The 22611-nt window shown below is 47.9% G+C and overlaps 1 protein-coding gene across 6 annotated transcripts in view; it reads left to right on the top strand.

Annotated features, from left to right (window-relative positions):
* DUSP22 (dual specificity phosphatase 22) overlaps positions 1 to 21964 on the top strand; it is a 62595-nt gene extending 40631 nt beyond the window's left edge. For 2 of the 6 annotated variants that reach the window (XM_054721574.1, XM_054721579.1), the window contains 5 exons: positions 4443 to 4492; positions 16825 to 16899; positions 19001 to 19172; positions 19650 to 19722; positions 19811 to 20813. In XM_054721574.1, coding sequence (XP_054577549.1) covers positions 4443 to 4492; positions 16825 to 16899; positions 19001 to 19172; positions 19650 to 19722; positions 19811 to 19929 — 489 coding nt within the window. In that variant the 3' untranslated portion in view covers positions 19930 to 20813. Of the gene's footprint in view, positions 1 to 4442; positions 4493 to 16824; positions 16900 to 17631; positions 18094 to 19000; positions 19173 to 19649; positions 20814 to 21480 lie in introns of those variants that run through there. The other 4 variants (XM_054721576.1, XM_054721577.1, XM_054721575.1 and 1 more) reach the window with 4 other exon arrangements.
* The last annotated feature ends 647 nt before the right edge of the window (positions 21965 to 22611 follow it).

Below are 22611 nucleotides of genomic sequence, written 5' to 3'. Positions count from 1 at the left end.
TTTTTCACCCAGTTTTCATCATCAATAGACATTTAGTGAGTGCCTACCTACTATGTGTCAGGCACCATTCCAGGGAAGGTTAGTGTTTTATCTTTGAGAGATCCTATCTTATGTTTTATATTTCCTCTGTCCTGCCTTAACAGTATGGGGTACCCAAACTCCTGGCTGAGAGCTACTGTGTTCTTCCTTAGAAGCTTCACAGATGGGAAGCTGTACATTCCGCATCTCAATCCCAGCCAGCGAAGGAAGGGGAGGGGTACACCAAAGCGACCTCCTCCAAAGTTGCCTTGTCCCTCCTCAGACGAGCTGCCCTTTGTCATTTTCCTGCCTTGTGGGGCTGGCCTCCTTTCCTTGTACATTATGCCTAAAGGAAGCACAGTGCTTTATAACCACATTGCTGTTGGCATTTAATGCTCTAAATAAGCTAAGATTTTTTAGCCTCCCCTTCTTGCCACTTTCTTCCTTTCCTTCATTTTTTCTTTCCTCCACTATATGGACTAGGCTGACTTTAGATTCTGCTAGAATCAAGTGGCTGCCCGTCAGCATGTGTGACAGGCAAGCGTCTTCACCCTCTGTGAGGGGAACCACCTCAGCGTCCTTGATTAATTTATGTTGCTTGGACTGATCATCACAATGGAAGGGAAAGTGGGAACCTGAAAATCCACTCTTCCCTCTGGAGTATTCTGAAAGAGGTTGGAGGAAGTGTCTGGAGGAAAGAATTTCACAAGCTTCTGGGCCTGATCCATGGCCAACTCTCACTTAAAAGTAAGAAAAAAAAGTGAGTCATTTCAGTGGCGGATGTATGAAATGATCAGTGTGTGATCTACACCAACAAGCTTGTTTGGCCTCTATGGACGGAAGAATGAAATTACTTTTTTTTACAGTATAATATCCATTTCCATTGTCTTTCCCTTTAAATCACTGTGCCAATACCTGTCTGATTTTGGAGGTGCTTGGGAACTTCAGACAACTGCCTCAGTCCTTCCAGCAGAGCACAGCACCGAGTCCAGGGAAACGAGGACAGAGATAGAGGGAGCAATTGAGGACGACAAAGCCAGACATGAAGAAGGAAGAATCTGCTGGTTCGCTTTCTTCTGGCAGCTGATCCTTAATTTTTATCCTTGTTGAATTAAAGCCTGTGCAGCCTCACATGAAGTGTTCCCATCTGGACAAGCAGCGGTAAAACATGTCTTCTTCAAGGTCCAAAGGACCCTTGGTTGGGAGATATAATGATTGACTCAAATCTGGAAAAAAATATATGTATGGGAACTACGTAGGGAAATGTTTTGGGTTTTTTTTCTAGCCTCATAAAAGTAGGAGACAGGAAGGGGAATTCTCTCACTCGTGTCTTTGTGACAGACAACAGGTTTCATGCTGAGTTCGCATCAGCAGGAATGGGCTTGTTGAGAGCTTATTTATGGTCTCCTCAGAGGAGCTGGAGAAATAGAATTTCAGCTGAAATTTCCAGAACAATACCCAGACTACATCATACAACTGGCCCAGTGAGGTCTGCTGCCACCTCTGCCACCATCTGCACCTGCCAAGCAGGTGCTTTTTACCCATTCCACTCTTCCCATGTTCTGTTTCCAAATCTGCCTGCTGTGAGTTTGTCAGGTGATGGAACCCAGCCCTGAGTCTGCACCTTAAAAGCAAAGGAGGTTGAGAAATGTAGTTGGTGTGGACTTCGTATTGAGAAAGTGGGGTTTCACTATGTAAGGGAGCATCAAAATGTGGAGCTGTGCCCTGGCTGGGTTGGCTCAGTTGGTTGGAGCATCGTGCCATGCACCAAAAGTTTGCAGGTTCAATTACCAGTCTGGGCACAAACCTAGGATTTGGGTTCAATCCCCAGTTGGGATGTGTAAGGGAGGCAACCAATCAATGCTATTCATATTCATTCTCTCTCTCTCACCAATAAACATGTCCTCAGGTGAAGATTTAAAAAAAATGTGGAGCCTAACCAGCGAGGCTCAGAGGTTGAGTATTAACTATGAACCAGGAGATCATGGTTGGATTCGGTGGGGCACATGCCCAGTTTGAGAGCTCGATCCCCAGTTGCGGGGGGTGGGGGTACAAGAGGCGGCCAATCAGTGATTCTCTCTTCTCATTGACTAGAGGCCCGGTGCACGAAATTCGTGCACAGAGGGGGGTTGTCCCTCAGCCCAGCCTGTACCCTCTCCAATCTGGGACCCCTCAAGGGATGTCCGACTGCCCGTTTAGGCCCGATCGGACAGTTGGACATCCCTGTCACAATCCAGGACTGCTGGCTCCCAACTGCTTGCCTGCCTGCCTTCCTGATTGCCCCTAAATGCTTCTGCCTGTCAGCCTGATCACCCCCTAACCACTCTGCTGCCAGCCTGTTTTCCCCCAACTTCCCTCCTCTGCCGGCCTGGTCACCCCTAACTGCCCTCTCCTGCAGGGTTGATCACCTCCAACTGTCCTCCCTTGCAGGCCTGGTCCTTCTCAACTGCCCTCCCTTGCAGGCCGGGTGCCTCCCAACTGCCCTCTCCTGCTGGCCATCTTGTGGTGGCCATCTTGTGTCCACATGGGGGCATGATCTTTGACCACATGGGGGCAGCTATATTGTGTGTTGCAGTGATGATCAATCTGCATAGTACTCTTTTATTAGATAGGATAGAGGCCTGGTACAGGGATGGGGGCCAGCTGGTTTGCCCTGAAGGGTGTCCCTGATCAGGGTGGGGTTCCATTGGGGCATGGGGCGGCCTGAGCGAGGGGCCTGTGGTGGTTTTCAGGCCGGTCATGCACCCTGGCAACGCAAGCAGAGGCCCTGGTATCTGGAATTTATTTTCCTTCTACAATTGAAACTTTGTAGCCTGGAGCAGAGCCAAGCCTGGGGCTCCCTCCGAGGCCGGCCGGCAGCCATTTGTGTTGTGGTTATAATTGAAACTTTGTTGCCTTAAGCGGGTGGGCCCGGCCAGGGTGTGTGGAAAGCTTTGCTTCCCCTGTTGCCAGCGGCAACCCTGGTCTGCTCTCTCAAGCTCCATTCTGCCACCATTTGTTTGAATTTGTTTACCTTCTATAATTGAAACTTTGTAGCTTGAGTGGAGGCTTAGGCCTGCAACTGCTGGCAGAAAGCTTGGCTTCCTCTGTTACCTAGGAAACCTTGCTCTCTGTGGCTGTAGCCATCTTGGTTTGGGTTAATTTGCATACTCACTCTGATTGGATAGTGGGCGTGGCTTGTGGGCATGGCTTGTGGGTGTGTCGGAGGTATGGTCAATTTGCATATTTGTCTATTATAAAATAGGATGTTTCTATCTCTCCCTTCCTCTCTGAAATCAATACAAATATAGAGAGACATTTTTTTAAATGTGGAGCTGTGACAGGGTTTGGGGCAGCCACAAATTTAGATGTTCCTTACAAGACCACATTAGCAAGTACAGCATAGATATTCCTAATGACAGGAGTTAATAATAAAATATTAATAAACAACTACAAACTTTTCAAAAATCCTAGAAGACATTATTTTATGACTTTGTCTGCTGAGGGAACTATATTGTCTAAACTATTCTATATGCTTGTCCTTCATTTACTCTCTTACATTGGTTTTTGTTCCAGTTTCTGATGTGTTCCCACACACTTATTTCTAAAGACACAGTGGCAAGAGTCCAGGAGGTTAGGCTACCAGGAGAGGAGGCTTAAAAATGGTCCATCTAAGTCATTATGAAGCCAAGGTTGCTGAGACATCTACACTTTGTATTTTCACTTGACACTGAAGACCTTTTAAACTATACTTTAAGTCTCTCTGAAGAAAAAACAATTAAAATTTAATAAAACCGAAATTTAACCTGATTTTTATGCAGCATGAATTTACATAAAAATTTTATAGAGTTTTAATAAATTTTGATATGAAGTGTTTGTTTTTTTTCCAAACTGTTTATTCTTTTTAAAAACCTATTAGTTTAGTAAATAAGTTTTGCTTTTCAGGAAAGGAGACATAATAAATCACATTATTTCCCATGTGTAGAAACTCCTATCAGGTAGGTACATCAGTGAAATTGAAATATCCTCATACTAAATTTGATAAAGAAACTGTACCATAATGTTACAATTTTTAGATATCATGTTAAAGTTTTTACTACCAATGGATCCTAAACAAAATTGATAAAAATGAGGAACATGTAAACAAGCATCTGAGGTGAGGGCTCTGGAATTTGTACCACTTACTGGGAAGTACCCAGTTGTTTCACTCTTTGATGTCCCCCTGTCTACAAGCTGTTTCCAAACCAGAACATGAACATTTGTACACACAGTCATCATGGAGAATAATCAGGAACCTTAATTAAAGAGTTTTTCCCAGTTCCTTGGCAACAAAAGATGAGTGAAAAACTTCTCCTTTTTATTTTTTTGACCTTAGTAAATAGTTCCTTCAAATATTTTTCTATATTGAATATCATCTTTTAAATTTATTTTTTATCATTCTGCAGGGGGTTAAATACCTGTGCATTCCAGCAGCGGATTCACCATCTCAAAACCTGTAAGTTGCTGTTTTTTTCTGTATTATTTGGGGATATTAAAAATGACTAAAGGACTGCGACGTCAAATAAGGAAAGGAGAGGAGAGTCTTGGGGCCACGGGACCCTAGCTGCTGTGCACAGCTGCTGTCTCACCAGAGAGGAGGTGAGGCCCACGCAGGTGTGAGCTGCCCAGTGGGGCAGCCTGGAGCCAGAGGCGTACTTTGTTTGCTGGTGGTCTGTACAGTAACTGATGGGCAGTCTGTAAGAAGAATCTGGTTTTTAAAAAGAGGACCTCATATCAGACCATTAGCATGCTCATCCTTTCTCTAGCAGCAAACCCTTCCAGAAGCTGTGGGTTTTGTGTAAAGAGCGCATCCAATAAAAATAGACTGTAAGCACAATGCAGTCACACTTGTAATTTTGAATTTGCTGGGAGGCATATTAAAAAAGTAAAAAGAAATCGGTGACAAGAATTTTAGTAATGTTTTATTTACAATAGTATATCCAAAATACTTCATTTCAACCATGTGCTAAGTATTTTTAAATGAGATATTTTCCATCCTTTTTTTTATACTAAGTCTTCAAAATCAAGCAGGCTTTCTTTACGCTGACAGCACATCTCAATTCAGATCAGGTTTATGTCAAGTACTCCATGGCCACATGTGGTTAGTGGCCACTCCGTGGCACAGTGTATTTGTAAAGTCTGTTTGAGTCCAGTGAACAGATCTTCCTGGTTTAGGAAAGTCCAGCCCTCTGTTTCTTCACAGTTGAATACATCTTTGACACAGTTTGTCTCTATAAAGAGAAATGTGTCTTTGCTATCTTTTCCAGATAACAGCAATCACATGGAGACCCATAGGAGTAGACTTTGGTAGAATGGAGGACAGGTCTCTGGAGACCCAATGCAGTTATGGCTCTAACATTCACACTCTTTAGTTTCCAGAAGTGATCCAGAAAGGCCATGACATGGAGTAAACTTTTACTGAAACATGGATTTGAACCTTGCAGGCTGGGAGGCTAGGGGCCGAAGTAAAGCACTTAACCATTCAGTGCACTCACAGACCCCAACCTCTGCCTCTCAGGCTGGCCTTCTGCTGTTATTGGAGGTCAGATACAATAACCCTCCTAGAATTACATATTACTTCTTTTCATCAGGAAAGTTAAGAGCTACGGTAGTGTTTGTGAATTTGGGATCCCATAGGCTTGTCGGGACACATCCCTTGTGATTCTCACATTCTATTGCCTGCAAATCCTACATATCTGAAGTACAGACTGCAGAATCTTACGTGTAGGATCCCAAGTATCTAGCCTCTATAAAAGCTATCAAAGTGGAACACTAACCAACCTTGATTTTTCACTGCTGCAGAGAAGAGAAATCACAGGCTATGCAATAATTTTGTGCAATCTACCTGTTTGAGAAAAAAAATGGGGCTAGACGCAGATGGATTGATGTGGGGGAGGATGAGGGGGAGAGGTCAGGGCACAGGTGGTATAGGGTTAGATCAAGAAAGGGCAGGGGAAAATTGGAAGTGGGGGCAAATACATTCTACCCAGGGCTCATGTTTTCAAAGTGACTCTCCATATTTCCCAGGAAAAGTCAATCTTTAAGATTGGTGGAGGAAGGATTTTACTAAGACCACTAGGAAAACAGTAGTAGCTTAGGTCTGAAGGGAGGGGAAGATGCTTTAGAGAACTTCCTTGGTTACAAGTCGTGCCAAGAAACAGAAGTGGTTGGGAGGGCATGGTATGTACGGAAGGAAGTGAGCCACTGCCTTTCTCTGCGCCCACAGCAATCTTCTGCCTGTATTTTGGTGGACTGTTTTTAGAATAGTTGCTTTGCTCTTATCTCAAACTGAGGTTCTGACATACTGTTGAATTTGTCAGTACCTAATTAGCTCTCTGACTCTTTGGAAGAATCAAACTGTACCACATCTGGGCATTTGCTGTTAGGACACATGGTCACGTGTACTTTGCGCTGCCCCTCGGGGTAGCGCAGCTATGAGTCAATCGCTGGGCTTGCCAGGATGGGACCCTGACTTTCCAAATGAAGGTGGAGTAGTGAGTGTCCTGTGCTATGTGGACAAGTAAGCAGTAGACCCAAAATTAGAGGTCTCAACTTTAAAACAAGTTTCAGATACCTTGGGCAAATCAGTTCTTTCATCTGAAAAAGGCCTGCCTTGAGGATTTTTGGAGGTGAGATCATATATGTGAAAGTGTTTTCTATGAACTCTAAGAACTTTTGAAAATAAGAGGATATTACTGTGTCTTGGGAATTACAGAAAAGGTTGAAAATAGGTTTCAGTGTTCAGGCGGCCTGCTTTGTTTCCTTGGAAGGTGTGCTTGTGGACAGGTCAGGTGATAGGAGCGAGCAGCAGCTGCTTCTGGCAAAGTTAGCCCAGTCATCATCACCGTGGAGCCAGAGGGCTAACCCATAAGATTTGAATTAGGTCTTCTCTGTGCCAAATATGTACAACGATGTTGTTACAATATGTGTGGTTTGCCTCTTTAACCCTCTCCTTGTATTTGGATGAAAGCGCAGTGTGGGAGAGGAGTCTGCAGTTGGGAGTTATTGCAGCATCCATGTTTGGGGCTAATGATAGAACTGTGTAGAGAATGCACATTGCTGCTATTGGAGTGAAGTCTTACCAGAGCACAACCTCTGTTGCAATTGAAAAACTAAGGCCAGACCGTAGTTCACCAAAAGGCAGAAAAACTGGCACTCTGCTGCTGGGAGTTAGGCACACAGGCATTTGTGTGGGTCTTTAGGGAAACTTATTTTGAAATCCTTCATAATAGCAACGCTTATGCATAATAACATTTTGGGCATGATTCTATAAGTTTTTCTTACTCTAATGAAATTAGGTGGAGATTATGAAGTTAAGCTGAACTTTGAGCATACTTTGTATGTTAAGACAGCCTATGAAATAGCTTTTCTCTTTACCTGTTACAAATGTTTTATTGGAAAGCATCGCATGCCTTCTAAACCAGCGGTCGCCTAACTTTTGGACCTCACGGACCACCAGTGGTCCTCGGACCACGGGTTGGCGACCGCTGTTCTAAACAGAAGCATGCTTTCAGACTATAAGCAGACTACTAACTTACTCTTGCAGGCGGAACATTTGACTCTGTCTCATTTTGTATAGCCTGTAAATATGAGGAACATTTGAAGGCTGGAATGAACCTTCATTTCTGTATGATCAACCATTGTGGGTGGTCAGAAGACAAATAATCTTAATGCTCTTGCTAACAAAAGAGAGAGGGATCGTGTCCTTGGGTAACCCAATTAGAACTGGTAGTTCTTTAGTCCAGTCACTTGTAATTTATGATGCCTGAGAGTTCCTATATTTTTTTTCCTTTCTATAGAGGATATTGTAGTAGTAACAATCTTACCTTATAATAGACAAATATGCAAATTGACCGCACCTTCGCTACGCCCAAGCCACGCCCATCAACCACGCCCACCAGGAAACCACTGCAGGGACATTGGGGTGTGGCGGAGCCCAAGGCCGGGAAAGCCGCCCGAGGCTTTCCCGGCCTTGGGCGCCAGCGGGGTGCCTGCGCCGATCGCAGGAGACCACTGGGGGTCGGCTCCTGCGATCGGTAGCAGGGACGCTGGGTGCAGCCGAGCCCAAGGCCACTGCCCGGGGCCAAGCCTGGACCCTGAAAGAAGGCAGAAGGCGGTGGCCATAGCCAAGGCCTGGGTCCCCGGTGCCGGCAGAAAACTGGTGCAGGCAGCCAGGTGAATGAAGGTCTATTGCACGAATCTTCGTGCAAACGGGCTACTAGTAATAATAATAATAATAATGCCTAATGACCAAGACTGGTAAGGTTTTAAAATATTTTAATTGATTTTAGAGAAAGGGAAAGGGAGAGGAGGGAGAGAGAGAAAAAATCATCAGTGTGAGAGAGAAACATTCTTTGGCTGCCTCTTGTACATGACCCGACTGGGGATCGAAACTGGTGCCCTCACCAGGAATTGAATTGGTGACTCTGGGTGCATGGAACGATGCTCAACCAACTGAGCCACACCAGCCAGGGTGAGAGTCCCTATATTTAATGACAAAATAAATTCTAGAAAACTGTATTGCTTATTGTTTTAAACTTATATTTTAAAAATTATTTCCAACTTTGGATATAATTTAAGGTTTTATATCCTAAATCTTTACCCACAGATTTCTATACCGACAGGAATTCTTCTGCTAATTTTTATCTTTTGAAACATTGCTGTCACTTGGCATTCATTTGCTGCAAATCTGCTGCCCAGAAAGGTCGGTTCTCTGTCTTGGCCTCAATACTCACAGACTCCCCATCTGATCTTCCAGGAACTTGATATGCAGAAACCTGGTTTGAGATAATATTAGCACATTAAGATTTTAGCTCTGTTTCCCCAACCACCTTGCCTTGCAAAGTCAAGGCACATGAAAATTCAGATTCTCATAGTAGAGATAACCCCCTCAGACCCAGGCTGCCCGGTTTGCTTGACTTGTTACAATTAGGGACATCCTGGAGTTTGTATCAAATGCACAGCTACATGTTCTCCAAGCGGCTAATGGAGATGGGTTGGTGAATTAAGGTTTTGGAAATACTTGCTTTTGCTTTCTCTCTGTGCTTTCCTAGGGAAGCTGTTTTAACCTTACTTCTCTCACTGTAAAATAACTATCTCACACAATTTTTATAGTATTAGGTGAGATAAGTAAAAGTGTTTATGAACACTAAGCATCTGCAAAAATAAGATTTTGTTTTCTGTGTATTTAAATAAGGAGTGCTAATGTACTTTGAAAGTGAGTGGTTAGATGTATAGCAGCTTATTTTGTTCATTCTTATTTTAATGTTTATTAAGTTGGCATTTTATATGTAGACATCATCTACACTAATAAGAGAAACATGCAAATTGACCATCCCTCTGCTACACCCACCAGCCAATCAGGAGTGAGTATGCAAATTAACCCAACAAAGATGGCAGCAGCCATGGAGCTGGAGTGAGCAGGAGGCTTGGGTTGCCCCTGGCAACAGAGGAAGCCAAGCTTCCCGCCCGCCCTGGCCTCCGCTTAAGGTGGGGCTGGGGGTCTGGGTCATTGGGGGCGACCCAGGCTTCCAGCCTGCCCTGGCCTGCACTCAAGGAGGGGCTGGGGGCCTGGGTCGCTGGGGGGCATGGCCAGCCTGAAAACGGCCCTCAGCCCCTTACCCAGGCTGGCCACACCCCCATGGGGTGAGGGTCCCGCTGGGGGGCATGGCCAGCCTGAAAACAGTCATAAGCCCCTTACCCAGGCTGGCCATGCCCCCATGGGGTGAGGGTCCCCGCTGGGAGGCTTGACCAGCCTGAAAACAGCCATAAGCCCCTCACCCACGCTGGCCAGGCACCCCAGTGGGGACCCCCAGCCTGAAGGGGCTGTGGCCAGCCTGAAAACGGCCCTCAGCCCCTTACCCAGTCTGGCCAGGCACCCCAGCGGAAACCCTCACCCTGAAGGGGGTGTGGCCAGCTTGAAAACATCCCTTAGCCCCTCATCCAGGCTAGCCATTCCCCCCCAGCGGGGACCCTCACCCCCTGGGGCATGGCCAGCCTGCAAACCACCACAGGCCCCTCGCCTAGGCTGCCCCATGCCCCAAGGGAACCCCCACCCTTATCTGGGACACCCTTCAGGGCAAACCAGCGGGCCCCCACCCGTGCACCAGGCCTCTATCTATACTAATAAAAGGGTAATATGCTAATTAGACTGGGAGACCTTCCAGGAGACCTTTCAGATGTTCTTCTGGACAAAGTCATGGTGGCGGGGCTGAGGTAGAGGTGGTTAGAGGCCAAGAGGGGAGGGCAGTTGTAGGTGATCAGGCCAGGATGGGACGGCATTTGTGGGTGATCAGGCCAGTGAGGGGGGCCATTGGGGGTGATCAGGATGGTGAGGGGGGCACAGTTGGGGGTGAGCAGACCAGCAGGGGGGCCAGTTGGGGGCGAGCAGGCCATCAGTGGGGGTCAGTTGGGGGTGATCAGGACAGCAGGGGGGGGAAGTTTGGGGTAAGCAAGCCAGCAGGGGGGCAGTTGGGGGTGAGCAGGCCAGGGGAGAGGGCAGGTGGGGGTGAGCAGACCAGCAAGGGGGGCAGTCGGGGGCGAGCAGGCTGGCAGGGGGGGTAGTTGGGGGCGAGCACGCTGGCACAGGGAGCAGTTGGGGGCGAGCAGGCCGGCAGGCAGAGTGGTTAGGGGCATTCAGGCAGGCAGGCAGGTGAGCGGTTAGGAGCCAGCAGTCCCAGGTTGTGAGAGGGATGTCCGACTGCCAGTTTAGGCCCGATCCCTGTAAACCGGCAGTAGGATATCCTTCGAGGGGTCCCAGATTGGAGAGGGTGCAGGCCAGGCTGAGGGACACCCCTCCCCCCCCCCCCCCCCCCGTGCACGAATTTCGTGCATCGGGTCACTAGTTAAGGGAATAATTCTTATTTTTCATCTTCTCCTTTGGTCAAATGCAGGGAGCTTGGTCTGTGCTGGGGAGTCAGTAGCATTGTGTCATTACCGGAAAGCCTTCATGACGTCCTGGGGTTGGGGAATCAAACAGATCTCTAAAATGCTTGAGGTTCTCCTGAGGAGAAGAGGCATTAAAGTACAGAGAGCTGATATTTAAAAATTCAGTAAAACTTTCTTGCCTCATTCTACCTCCCTGTCTTTTTTTGTATTTTTATTTAATGTAGCTGATGTCCTCTGTACTGTCTCCTTATTTACATTTTTCTTTATTTTCATTATTTAAAAAACAATTTTGCAAGATAAGAGCTAAGTGGCCCTTGGTGGCCCTTCCAAACAGATGCATACACACATGAGAACTTACATACACGTGCTCACACACGGCTCCTAAGCACTTTGCAGTCCATAGGAAAGAGAAATACATGGAAAGTGTGTATTGCATTTTTCATAAGGCTTTAACTTGAACTATTTTTTAGTCTTAGACTATGCCTTTCTAGTGTTTTTAGTATTGAACTATTCTTCGTGCAATTATTTTGTACTAGATGGTACAGAGGTTTTTTTGTTTTTTTCTTGGGTCTTTTGGTTTTTTTATTTATTTTTTTATTTTTTTATTTTTTTAAAAAATATATTTTATTGATTTTTTACAGAGAAGAAGAGAGAGGGATAGAGAGTTAGAAACATTGATGAGAGAGAAACATCGATCAGCTGCCTCTTGCACGCCCCCTACTGGGGATGTGCCCGCAACCAAGGTACATGCCCTTGACCGGAATCGAACCTGGGACCCTTGAGTCCGCAGGCCGACGCTCTATCCACTGAGCCAAACCGGTTTTGGCATCTTTTGGTTTTCTTAGATTGCTTTTATCTGCCCAGCCAGTGTGGCTCAATTGGTTGAGTGTCAACCTAAGAACCAGGAGATCATAGTTTGATTCCCCACCAGGGCACATGCCCAGGTTGCAGGGTCAATCCCCAGTGTGGGGCATGCAGGAGGCAAATGATCAATGATTCTCTTTCATTATTAATGTTTCTATCTCTCTCTCCTTCTCCTTTCCTCTCTGAAATCAATAAGAATATATTTAAAAATAATAATAATATAAAAATAAAATAACCTTATCTGCCAGAACGAAAAGTAAGGTACACCCAACCTGATTGAACAATGGGCACAGGATCTGAATAGACATCTTTCCAAAGAGGACATACAGATGGCCAAAAGACATATGAAAAGACTAGAGGCCCAGTGCACGAATTCGGGTGGGGCCCGGCCAGGGGGAGGGGCTGCGGGCAGTTGGTGGGCCGGCCCTGCCCCGCCCCCTGGTCAAACTCCTAGTCGAACTTCCGGTAGAGGGGACAATTTGCATATTATCCTTTTATTGTATAGGATATTCAACATTGCTAATTATTAGGGAAATGCAAATCAAAACCACAAAGAATAGCTATTAGCAAAAAATAAATTAAATAAGAAATGCTGGGAGTGGAGGAAAGGGAACACTTGTACATTATTGGTGGAATTGTAAATTGGTACAACCATTATGGACAACAGTATAGAGTTTCCTAAAAAAATTAAGACTAGAACTACCTTATGACCCAGCAATTCTACTTCTGGGTATTTGTCCAAAGAATATGAAAACACTAATTTGAAAAGATATATATGTACCCCTATGTTTATTGCAACATTATTTGTAATAGCCAAGATACGGAAGCAACCCAAGTGTCCATCAGTAGATGAGTGGATAAAGAATATGTGGCATTTTTACACAATGGAATATGACTCAGCCTTAAAAAAGAATGAAATCTTGCCATCTGCAACAACATGACTGGACCTAGAGGGTATTGTGCTGAGTGAAATACGTCAGACAGAAAGACAAATACCACATGAGTTGGAATCTAGAAAACAAACATAGAAACAAAGTGAACAAACAAAATAAAACTAAAACAAACTCATAGATACAGAGAACAGATCTGTGGTTACCAATTGGGAATAGGTGAAAGGGATAGAGGAGATCAATTATATGGTCATGGATGGTAACTAGACTGTTTGGGAGTGATCACTTTGTAGTGCATACAGATGTCAAATTGTAATGTACAGCTGAAACATATAATAAAAATAATTTTGAAAGGAAAGAAAAATATGGTATATACATTGCCCCATTTTTTAAAATGTTGACAGTACAGGAAATATAGAAGTTGGGGAATCGCTGATATAAATGTGAATTGGCTTTATGTGTTAATGCTATGCAGTGATAGAAAAGTACTGCCAGTGCCTTTGTGGGTGCAGAATGTTCCTTCCTGCTGCTTCTGGTGGGGGTGAGAGCTTCGCGGCCTGTGCCCCAGAGGGAGGGCCCAGGCAGGGCCTGGAGGGCCTGGACTGACGTTTGCTCACCCTCCAGAGCTGGGGCCAGATAGAACACTTCTCCCATTTGCTATGGTTTTTTTAAGCATTCCTTTTTGAGGAAAAATAATCTAAGGGTGCACACACATGTTCATACTCTGTTTAGGGGAAGGAGACGCTCCCTGGCTCCTGTGGCTTTGCTGTCTGTACAGCTGCTGTGAGTAAGCCCAGCTGCCATCAAGGTGCTGGGCCATCTCTGGGTTTCAGCTCACGCAGGCAGCGTCCTCACAGGACAGGACTCCTCATGCCCACAGGGGGATCGCAGCGACCAAGACTTGTAGTCTTGGAGTACGAAGATGAACACCATATGGTGTGGCTTGGCTAGACCCACCCACCATCCTTTCTGGGAGCTCTCTGGAGGTCAGGAAAGCATGGCTGGCCCCGGTTCTGGTCTCTGGATGGAGAAGGAGGGGTTGGGGATGTGCTGGTCCACAAGGAGGCCAGCACAGACTGAGGAGGAAGAAGAGGAAGGGAACCTGGGCAATACAGCTGTGGGGTTGTTTGCTGAGCCCCATGAAGGATATCTCGGCTGAAGGATACCTCTTCCTGCCCAATGGGTTCCCTCTGGGTGGTCACCAGCAGCAGCAGCATTATTGGGTGAGTGTGGAACACGTGGCCCAGGTGTTCCTTCTGGGTGTCAGCAGCAGCAGCATTATTGGGTGAGTGTGGAACATGTGGCACAGGTGTTCCCTCTGGGTATCAACAGCAGGCATTATTGGAACATGTGCAGGCCGTGCTTTTCTTCTGAGTCAGCAGGCTGGCTTGCTTAGTGCAGAATGTCTCCCAAGTTCTTTATGTGGAAGCAAATACACAATGAGGAGCAGGAATAGGGAACCTGTGTTTATGGAAGCAGCTTGTGGTGCGATGGTGCTTCAGGCTATGTCAGAGGGTGGAGCAATATCAGGGCCAGAGTCCTGGGTATTTCCCATGTGGAGGAGGGCGTTTAATGGCCAGGGCTTGGGCTTATGTCATTAGCTTCCCTGGAAATAACCCCCCACTCCCTACAAACCAAAGCAGTAGTGAGCACGCCTGCCTCCTGGCTTTTCGTGGAAAAGGCATTTCTAGGAATGCCTGCTTGGCTTGGCCTCGTGCCTAAAGTGTCATGAGTCAAGTTTCCTGGCAGGGCTCTGAGCAGGCACTTCGTTGGCATCGTTGCGCCCCCTGGGCCAGGCGCCCTGGGCTCTGCAGGGTGCACAGGAGCCCTCGTAGGCTCCTCTGCATTTGCACTGGATACAGTCAGAGCTGGAGGAGTAAGGGTGTGGTGGGGGCAGAGTGAGGGCCCGTCCTCAGCCCCTCAGTTCCTTTACACATTGTCTCTAGGCCCTGGCAAGCTTGGATTTGCACTCTTGACCACACCCATACCCCCACCTCTTATTCTGAGATGTGACAAGGCTGCTCTTGAACCCAGGTACACTCCACAGTGCTTAAGACCTAGGTTCCATTGTGCACATAGTTTGGGACGTGCAAATATAAAAACCGGATATAATAAGGTGTTCCCACTCTGAAGTTTCAGCAAAAGGATTCGTGTGTCATCTTTGCAAGATCTTGATGATTGCCACAGCACCGACCCTGTCCCCAGACAGCAAGGCCTGCCTGCCTGGTGGAGCACTGTTAACTCCTGTGTCACTGGATGCTTTTGCAGTGCTCCCAGGCAGTCTGTGGTTTATGCACTAAGGCAGTTGTCATTTATTCCTAGGTGTGCTCTTCTCTTTTGGTTGCTTTCTTCTTCCCTGCTGTCTTATCCCAGATGCAGCTCTCCCACAAAGGACAGGCCGGACCACAGGCTCTGGCCTGGGAGGCTTCTCCAAATCCCCTAGATGTCCCAGTGTGGCTGGCCTGGTGACAAAGCGTGCACACTCCAGCTGCACCCTTGGCCACTAGCCTCCAGTCAGGGGTGGGCCTGGCTTCTGGGCTGGCTGTCCGGCTCGGATCTACAGTCAGACCTGTCCTGACTACCTGTCCTGTCTCCTACTGTGCAGTGGCCTCCAGAGGAGGACAAGACATACTGTGTAAACCACGAAGCCGATTGCAGACAGCAGCCTATAGCCACTCCTAAGCCAGAAGAGTTGGCTCCATGTGTTTAAAACTGTTGAATTAGTTGCTGATTCAGGAAGGTTGTATTTGGCTGTAGGTAGCAGAATGTCTGATTGACAGTGCTTTCAGTTATAAAGACATTTACTTACTTAACTCCCTGACCCAGAAGTCTGAAAACGGGTGCTCGGAGGCCTGTCACCTGTGGCCTCAGGCATCTGATACAGTTCTAGGCAGGGTGCTCACTTCCAGTGCCCTGGCAGGAAGCCTGGGGTGGAGATACTTTCCTTTTATCAGGAGGAAAACTTTCCCAGAAGTCTCCACCATAAGCTTTCCCTTCACTTCTCAGGCCAGAACTGAAGAGAAGGGGGGATTCTGAAGACTGGGCTCACTGCTGCCCCAGTGAAGTCAGTGCAGAGGAACATGCTCCGCCACCTGCAGAGCCTGAGGGTTTCTCTGCATGCTCCCCATTGTTGGGTTTGCTTGAGAAACGGGAGACTGAGCACTGAGCCCTCACCAGCCTGCAGCGCCTGGCCTTCGGGCTGATTTCCTCCTGGTCTCCTCACCCCATGCTTACACCCCTCCACGCAGTTCCACGGCTCCACACCCCACTCTGAGGACTCTCAGCACTAGCACTCAGATGTCAGGATTCCATCAGGAAACTTTCCTTGCCCACTTTATACCAAGCCAATCTTTGGGAGTAGAGTTGCAATGCCCTGAGTCACTTTGCAGATTTATGCCTGTCCCAGAGCGGCTAGGCACCTGCACTTAACACAACAGAACTTCTCTGCAGTCTGTGCCTGTGGCGATCATCGCGCCGCACCTGGATTTCCCCTTCTGACTAGATGCATGGCAGCAAAGCTGAGGGTCAGAAGTGAGGGTCGTGGCTTATTGTCCTAGAGAACTTTAGAGTCCATGGAGCATGTTGGCATGTAAAACATTATTCCCACTTACAGCAGAGGTTAAGGGGAGCCAAGGGGCTTTCCTGAGGCCATGCAGCCACTAAGCTGCTGAGTGGGTAGGCGTTGGAGCTGCAGTTGTCATTTCCACACAGCTCTTCTGTCACACAGATGGGACAGGAGGAGGCCGGTGTGGGAGACTTCCTGGTTATTCAGTGTCAGAAGTAAACTAGCTTATTGGACTTAGGGAGCCTGCATAACGTGGGCATCTTCCTCACCAAAGTGGCTGTGGGGTTGCCGGTGTGCTGCCGAGCATCAGGGGGCCAGACTGACCGTGGGGCTGGGCAGAAGCCACCCACCATGACCACCAGTCAGTGGCAGTAGAGAAATTCCAAGCAGCCCAGATGTGGGCAGCCCCCAGGCCTCAGCTCCCTAGGTCTCAGGGCGTGTGATGGGCGCTGACACTCAGGCAGCTCTGCCCGACAGTGTGGCCGGGAAGCTGTACGGCCGAGACCTTCTAACAAGCCTCAGGTGGACTTTTCACCATGTGTTGAGTAGATGAATGTCACTTCTCTCTTTTTCTCCCCTCAGGACAAGACATTTCAAAGAAAGTATTAAATTCATTCACGAGTGCCGGCTCCGGGGAGAGGGCTGTCTTGTCCACTGGTATGTATGCCTCTTGCCTGATAGCCGTTCAGCTTGGTCGATCCTCAGGGCTTCCCTGTGTACAGTTAATTATTTCATCTCCTAATGTTTTCTTTCCTCCCTCAAAACCTCAGACACACACCCCACTTGAGTCTCTTCTTTGTTCAACACCGTTGGCCTTTGTTGAGAGAGAACCCTAAAACTTAGGATTTTCATCTTCTTTCATCATCTTTCTTTCATTTTCAGGTAGGACTTCTGTAGGGACTGTCAGGCCCTTGGACAGCAGAGCCGTTGTGGCCAACCTCTGCCATTCCATCAGAGCAGCCTCCTTGGAGGGCACAGACTGTAGGCTCGTTCCTGAGCCCTCAGGGTCTTTCAGAGTACAGTTTCTTCCACAGAGCTGTGATTGTGTGTGTGGTGCGTAGCACTGCGTCACTGTAGTACTGTGTCACTGTAGCACCAGAGTGGCGGCTCCCTCTCCATCTAGGTTCGGCTTTGTGTGTGTTTGGCTTTGAAAGGATCTGAATAGACTTAGAATTAAGCAGTTACATTCAACTGTGCCCCTGGATTCGGCTGTACTCTGGGTGTGGATGTAGGTACACATATAGATACATGCATGTATATACGTACTGCAGAGAAAGGGCCTGGGACAGGTGGAGCTGAAGGACAGCACACGGAGCCTGGCACAGTGTGAGCTCTTCCAGAATGTCGGCTCTCACTTCACTCTCTCATTCTTCTGTCTTCGTCTGGCAGCATCACTAACCTGTGTGGGAGCCAGCAGCCAGCGTCTGGAGCCATGCTCGGTGACAGAGTGCAGGCTGAGTACCTGCCTCTCTGCCTTGAATGCAGCACGATGTTGGCCAGCAGCTCGAGTCCCTGTTGCAGCGGAGCTTTCTGGAAACACACAGTGGTGCCGCCGGGTGTGCCACTGCTGAAGTGGGAGGCAGCCCTGGTGGTAGAGGGGGTCCAGTGCACAGTGTCCACAGGGGTCATTCGTGAGAACTGTCATTTGTTCTGAGGGCCAGGAACTCGTCATGGGGGAGCAGGAACACAGATAGTTGGATTGCTTAAAAAGGGTGTTCTGCAGTTTTATAAAATTCTTGAAATAGTGTGCTTATTTATTTTACTTTTAAAAAGAGTAAGATATGTTATAAATACAAATGGTGGGTTTTGTAGCATTGTTTGCATTTTCATTAAAGCACTTTTGGGACCATAGCTGGTTTGGCTCAATGGATAAAGCATCAGCCTACGGACTGAAGGGTCCCAGGTTCGATTCTGGTCCAGGGCACATGCCTGGGTTGCTGGCTTGATCCCCTGTAGTGGGTGTGCAGGAGGCAGCTGATCAATGAATCTCTCTCATCATTGATGTTTCTATCTCTCCCTCCCTCTCCCTTACTCTCTGAAATCAATAAAAACTGTGTGTGTGTGTGTGCGCGCGCTCACATATATCACTTGAAGGAGTGCAGTTGGAGCCATTTAAAGGGCAGTTTTGAACTCCTTTCTCTACCTGGACTCTAGGGTTCCAGGTTGCAGCTCAAGAGGATGTATTTTTTAAAAGCTTTCATCATTTCTGAGATAAAGCCTTAGGGAAGAGACATCACATCAAAGTGGTTTATTAGTGTTATTACCGTATTGTTAATATTATTTATATTTAACTATCTGTAGGTCTCATAGTCTAGGAATTTGTATTTCATACAGCTGTGCAAATCTGAATATAGGCTTTTCTCAAAATGAGAAATGTGCTAAACTTCCCCATCAGAAACCGTTACTAGAACACTCCAAGTCTGACGCAGCACAGCCTTTCCTTGACCACCTTACTTTGCATATGCATTTACAATAGGTCCCCTACTCAGCCTGCTAGAGACACGTAACCCTTACTGCCCACAGAGCATACACCATGGCTGAATTTCAGAGCACGTGTGTGTGTGCTCTCAGGTCCTCTGCCTGGTTGTGTCCCTGGTTGAGGGATTTCCAGGTAGCATATTGGCTTGCTGTCCACTCTCAATCCAAGGCAGGAAGACTCTAAAATCGGGTCCATAGAGTCCTTGCTCTAAATGGATCAGAAGGTAGACTGCAGACCCTAAACCTTCCTTGCCCACGGGCCGTTCTCTTGGCCCCACAGCCTGGCCGGTGTCTCCAGGAGTGTGACTCTGGTGATCGCGTACATCATGACCGTCACTGACTTTGGCTGGGAAGATGCCCTGCACACTGTGCGTGCAGGCAGGTCCTGTGCCAACCCCAACCTGGGCTTCCAGAGACAGCTCCAGGAATTTGAGAAGCATGAAGTCCATGAGGTAACTGTGCTCCGGGGACTCGGGAGGTACGCAGCAGAACCTGGGAGTGTGTGCCTGTCTTTCCACACACTCCTGGAAGCATGGAGGTTGAAGCTGGATAGCCCCACAGAGGCCACCTGGTCCAAGGACACCTCACCTGCACCCCACATGAAGTCCTCCCTGGCCCCTTGTTCACCAGCTGCAGCCACAGTATACCACCCTTTACCATCTTCCTTGGGCCCTGTGTGCTTCATTTCTCTCCCTGGGGGTCAAGTGCCGTTTTCTAGGTTTGGCTGATGTTCATGTCCTCAAGCCAAAACCTTAAAGAAGCAGTGATTTCTCTTCTTTGACACTGCCTGGCCAACCACAAAGCTGTGACTGCCCATGCCCATGCCCATGCCCATGCCCATGTATTTCCCAGTTTGTATGTAACATGTAAAAGTCTTACATGCATGCCGGTGTGTATGTGATGTTTGCTTTTCTTTTCAACTTCTTCAGTACCGGCAATGGCTGAAGGAGGAGTATGGAGAGAGCCCTTTGAGGGACGCAGAAGAAGCCAGGAACATTCTGGGTAAATATAAAGAGCAGGGGCGCACGGAGGCCCCACCCGGCGCCTGGAGAGAGAACAGCTTTCAGGCCCTGCCTTCTCTGGCCTACAGCAACTACCCTACGGAGACCTAACACTGCGACCTGGTGCCTGCATTTCCGCCAGGCGCCCTGGTGTGCTGGGTGCCACCTCGCCTCTGAGGACAGGAGGGGCGGGTGGCGAAGAAGGTAGGGAGGGTGGCGAAGAAGGTGGATCCGGGCTCCTACCCAGGACCTCCCCAGCCCTGCCTGAGGCCCTTCTACTCTGTCTTCCCAAAACGTCTGCACTGTCTGGAGGCTGCTTGCTGCCCACACTGTCACTTGCCTCTGTGAGGGTCAGTGTGCACGTGTGTGTGTGTGTGTGTCTGCATGTGTGAGTGTGTGAACAGTGCCGAGCACTCTCAGTTCACACTGCCAGCTGCTACCACCCCCTTTCCTTTTGTCCAGTGCTCCAAGTGAGGGCTTTCCTGTCAGCATCTGCAGTGCTGCGCAGCCAGAAGCAGTCCTTGTCTGTGAGCACGCACTGAGAACTCGGGGCAGTGGCTGAAGGCAGCCGCCCCCAGAACACAGGTGGCCATGGCAGGGCAGCAGGTGGCCAGACTCCCTCTAATATGGCTTCAGGGGCCTTGAAAGGTAGTGGCGGTCAGTGTTCTGACCATTGCCTAGACTTAATGACAGTGCCCAGCCTGGACTTCCTGCTGCCTCAAGTCAGGTCCCCTTGCAGCCCATCATGTCCCCAGGTTCTGCGTGGTATTTGTTCTCTCTGGCACCCACTGCATTTTAGTCCCGTGGGGATCACTACCAATTCAGCCAAAGCTGTGTGCTCAGAATGCCCTGCGTTTCTCTTCCCCTCCAGCTTCACTCTCTCCCAACCACTTGCTGTCTCCCTCTGCAAGGGGCTCTTCCAAAGGCTTGCTCGCACCTTTAGGTATTGGGAAGAAAGAACATGTATTAGGCATTGTAGCAGTTTGCATTTAAAAATACATTTTTAAATGTGCACTTATTGAGCACCTTTGTGTATGCTGTGGATTTGATCTTTGATCTCAGCTACCTCATTAAATGTTTTTTGAAAAGGTGTTTTTCGTGGTTCCAATCAACTCTGCCTCATAGTTGAAGATGTTCGGTCGTGATTGTTTTCTGAAGGCAAAGGGAAAAGCTTCAGTGTCACTGAGCTATTTAAAGTTTCTGATTTGGGCTCCAATAATGCTTTCTGGTGGGTAAAATTCCACATTCAGGCCACGGCCAGCGGGCAGCAGAGCACCTACAGCTGCAGCGTGGGCCAGCGGGCATGCCGGCGTGCTGCAAACGTTTCTGTGCCCCAGCCTTTGTACCAGCTCCAGTGCTTCAGCGCGCGGAGCCATGGAATGGAAACCCATCCCTGGCTTCTCCTTAAGGAGGTGCTGCACTCTCTTTCTCTGATGCTGCCATACAAGGAGCCTGAGTAAGAGGTTTTCCGTGCTTTACAGGGTGTGTCGCAGGTGAGCTCTTGGGGGATGAGGACAGTGACATCTCCCAGCTCCACAGGGCCCAGGTTTTCAATAAGAAACGTGGCCATGGACTTCCCACGTACAGATGAAACAATTTGCCTATGAAGTACATTTTCCCTTAAACCAAAAAGAAATGTAAATATGTTAACTAGAAAGTATTGAAGATATCAGATTGAATGCTTAAACATATGTACGCTTATGAGCATCAAACTATATTCCTATAGGTCTTGAAATGTTGTCTTACTATTTGTTGCCAGCGCTGTTCTTTCTCCGCAGCCACACCGGGCGTTCTGAAGTACTGGGCCTTTCTCAGAAGACTGTAACGCACCTGAAGTCGGAAATGCTGCAGAGCCACCGAGTTTAGTCTGGTGCTGCCAAAAAGAAAACCTAGAGTTTAAGTGTCCAGAACTGTTTTGTGAACTTGTCTGTTTGTTGTTTTAAACGGAGTACTTGTGTAATCGTGTTGTTACATGTTGAGCACTGAGGACACTCTTTAGCGAGAGGACATGTTTTTGCCTTAATTCCAGCGCTGCGGCGATGCCTTTGACCACAATCTCGGTGCCTGGGCAGCAGTCTCGGCAGTCCTGCTGTCATCCTGACTGTAGCCTCTGGTCACGTGCTTCAATCTCCCAGCTGGCATATCTCTCTTGGTGTGTCTTACCCATGGTTTGTATTCTCCGTGGTGACATTTACCAACAGCTACACACTTTTGTTAATAAAAGGTAGTGTAGCCACATTTAACTTTGTGTTCAGAGCATCCTTCCTTAGCTAAGGCATGGGCAGCACGTGCTCCTGCCTGGGAGGGCCACGAAGCAGGTTTGGAGCCTGCTCCTCCAGCACAGATGCTGATTTTATTTTAGAGGCTATTTTCCACTGGGGGGAGCGCAGCAGGTACTAGGAAATGTGAACTAATTTCTCCATGGGAGTAAAGTCAATCCATGAAAGCAAGAAGTGCAGAAACGGGAGCTGTGTGTTGCTGCAATTTAAGTTGACTTCCTACATTGTCCTGGTTTAAATCCGGTTGGGGGGTGGGGGGTGCTGGGGTGTAACTTTTTACTTCAAGTACAGGTTTGGCTTGAACTGCAGGCAGGTGTGCATGGGCCCCAGACTACCAGCTTGCCATATGTTCCAAGTTACTCCCTCCAGTGCCTGGAAGCTCCTGACAGGGGGCTGGGCGTGCTGAGAGCTGTGTTGGGCTATTTTGGTAGCAGCCCCTGATGGGTGAGATGACATGGCATTGATTAGTTTGTAGCATAAATGTTTATTCTGACTCAGCAGGCTTGCCTAGGTGTGGCACAAGTACCTTTGAGACTTCCCAGGTGTCAAACCTCTGTTAAAATAGTACTGACACCCTAACCAGTTTGACCCAGTGGATAGAGAGTCAGCCT

The sequence above is a fragment of the Eptesicus fuscus genome, chromosome 9 (genome assembly GCF_027574615.1).
Source record: "Eptesicus fuscus isolate TK198812 chromosome 9, DD_ASM_mEF_20220401, whole genome shotgun sequence".
NCBI lineage: Eukaryota > Metazoa > Chordata > Mammalia > Chiroptera > Vespertilionidae > Eptesicus > Eptesicus fuscus.
The sequence above is the reverse complement of the archived record's forward strand: the minus strand, read 5'-3'. Positions and strand labels throughout refer to the sequence as shown.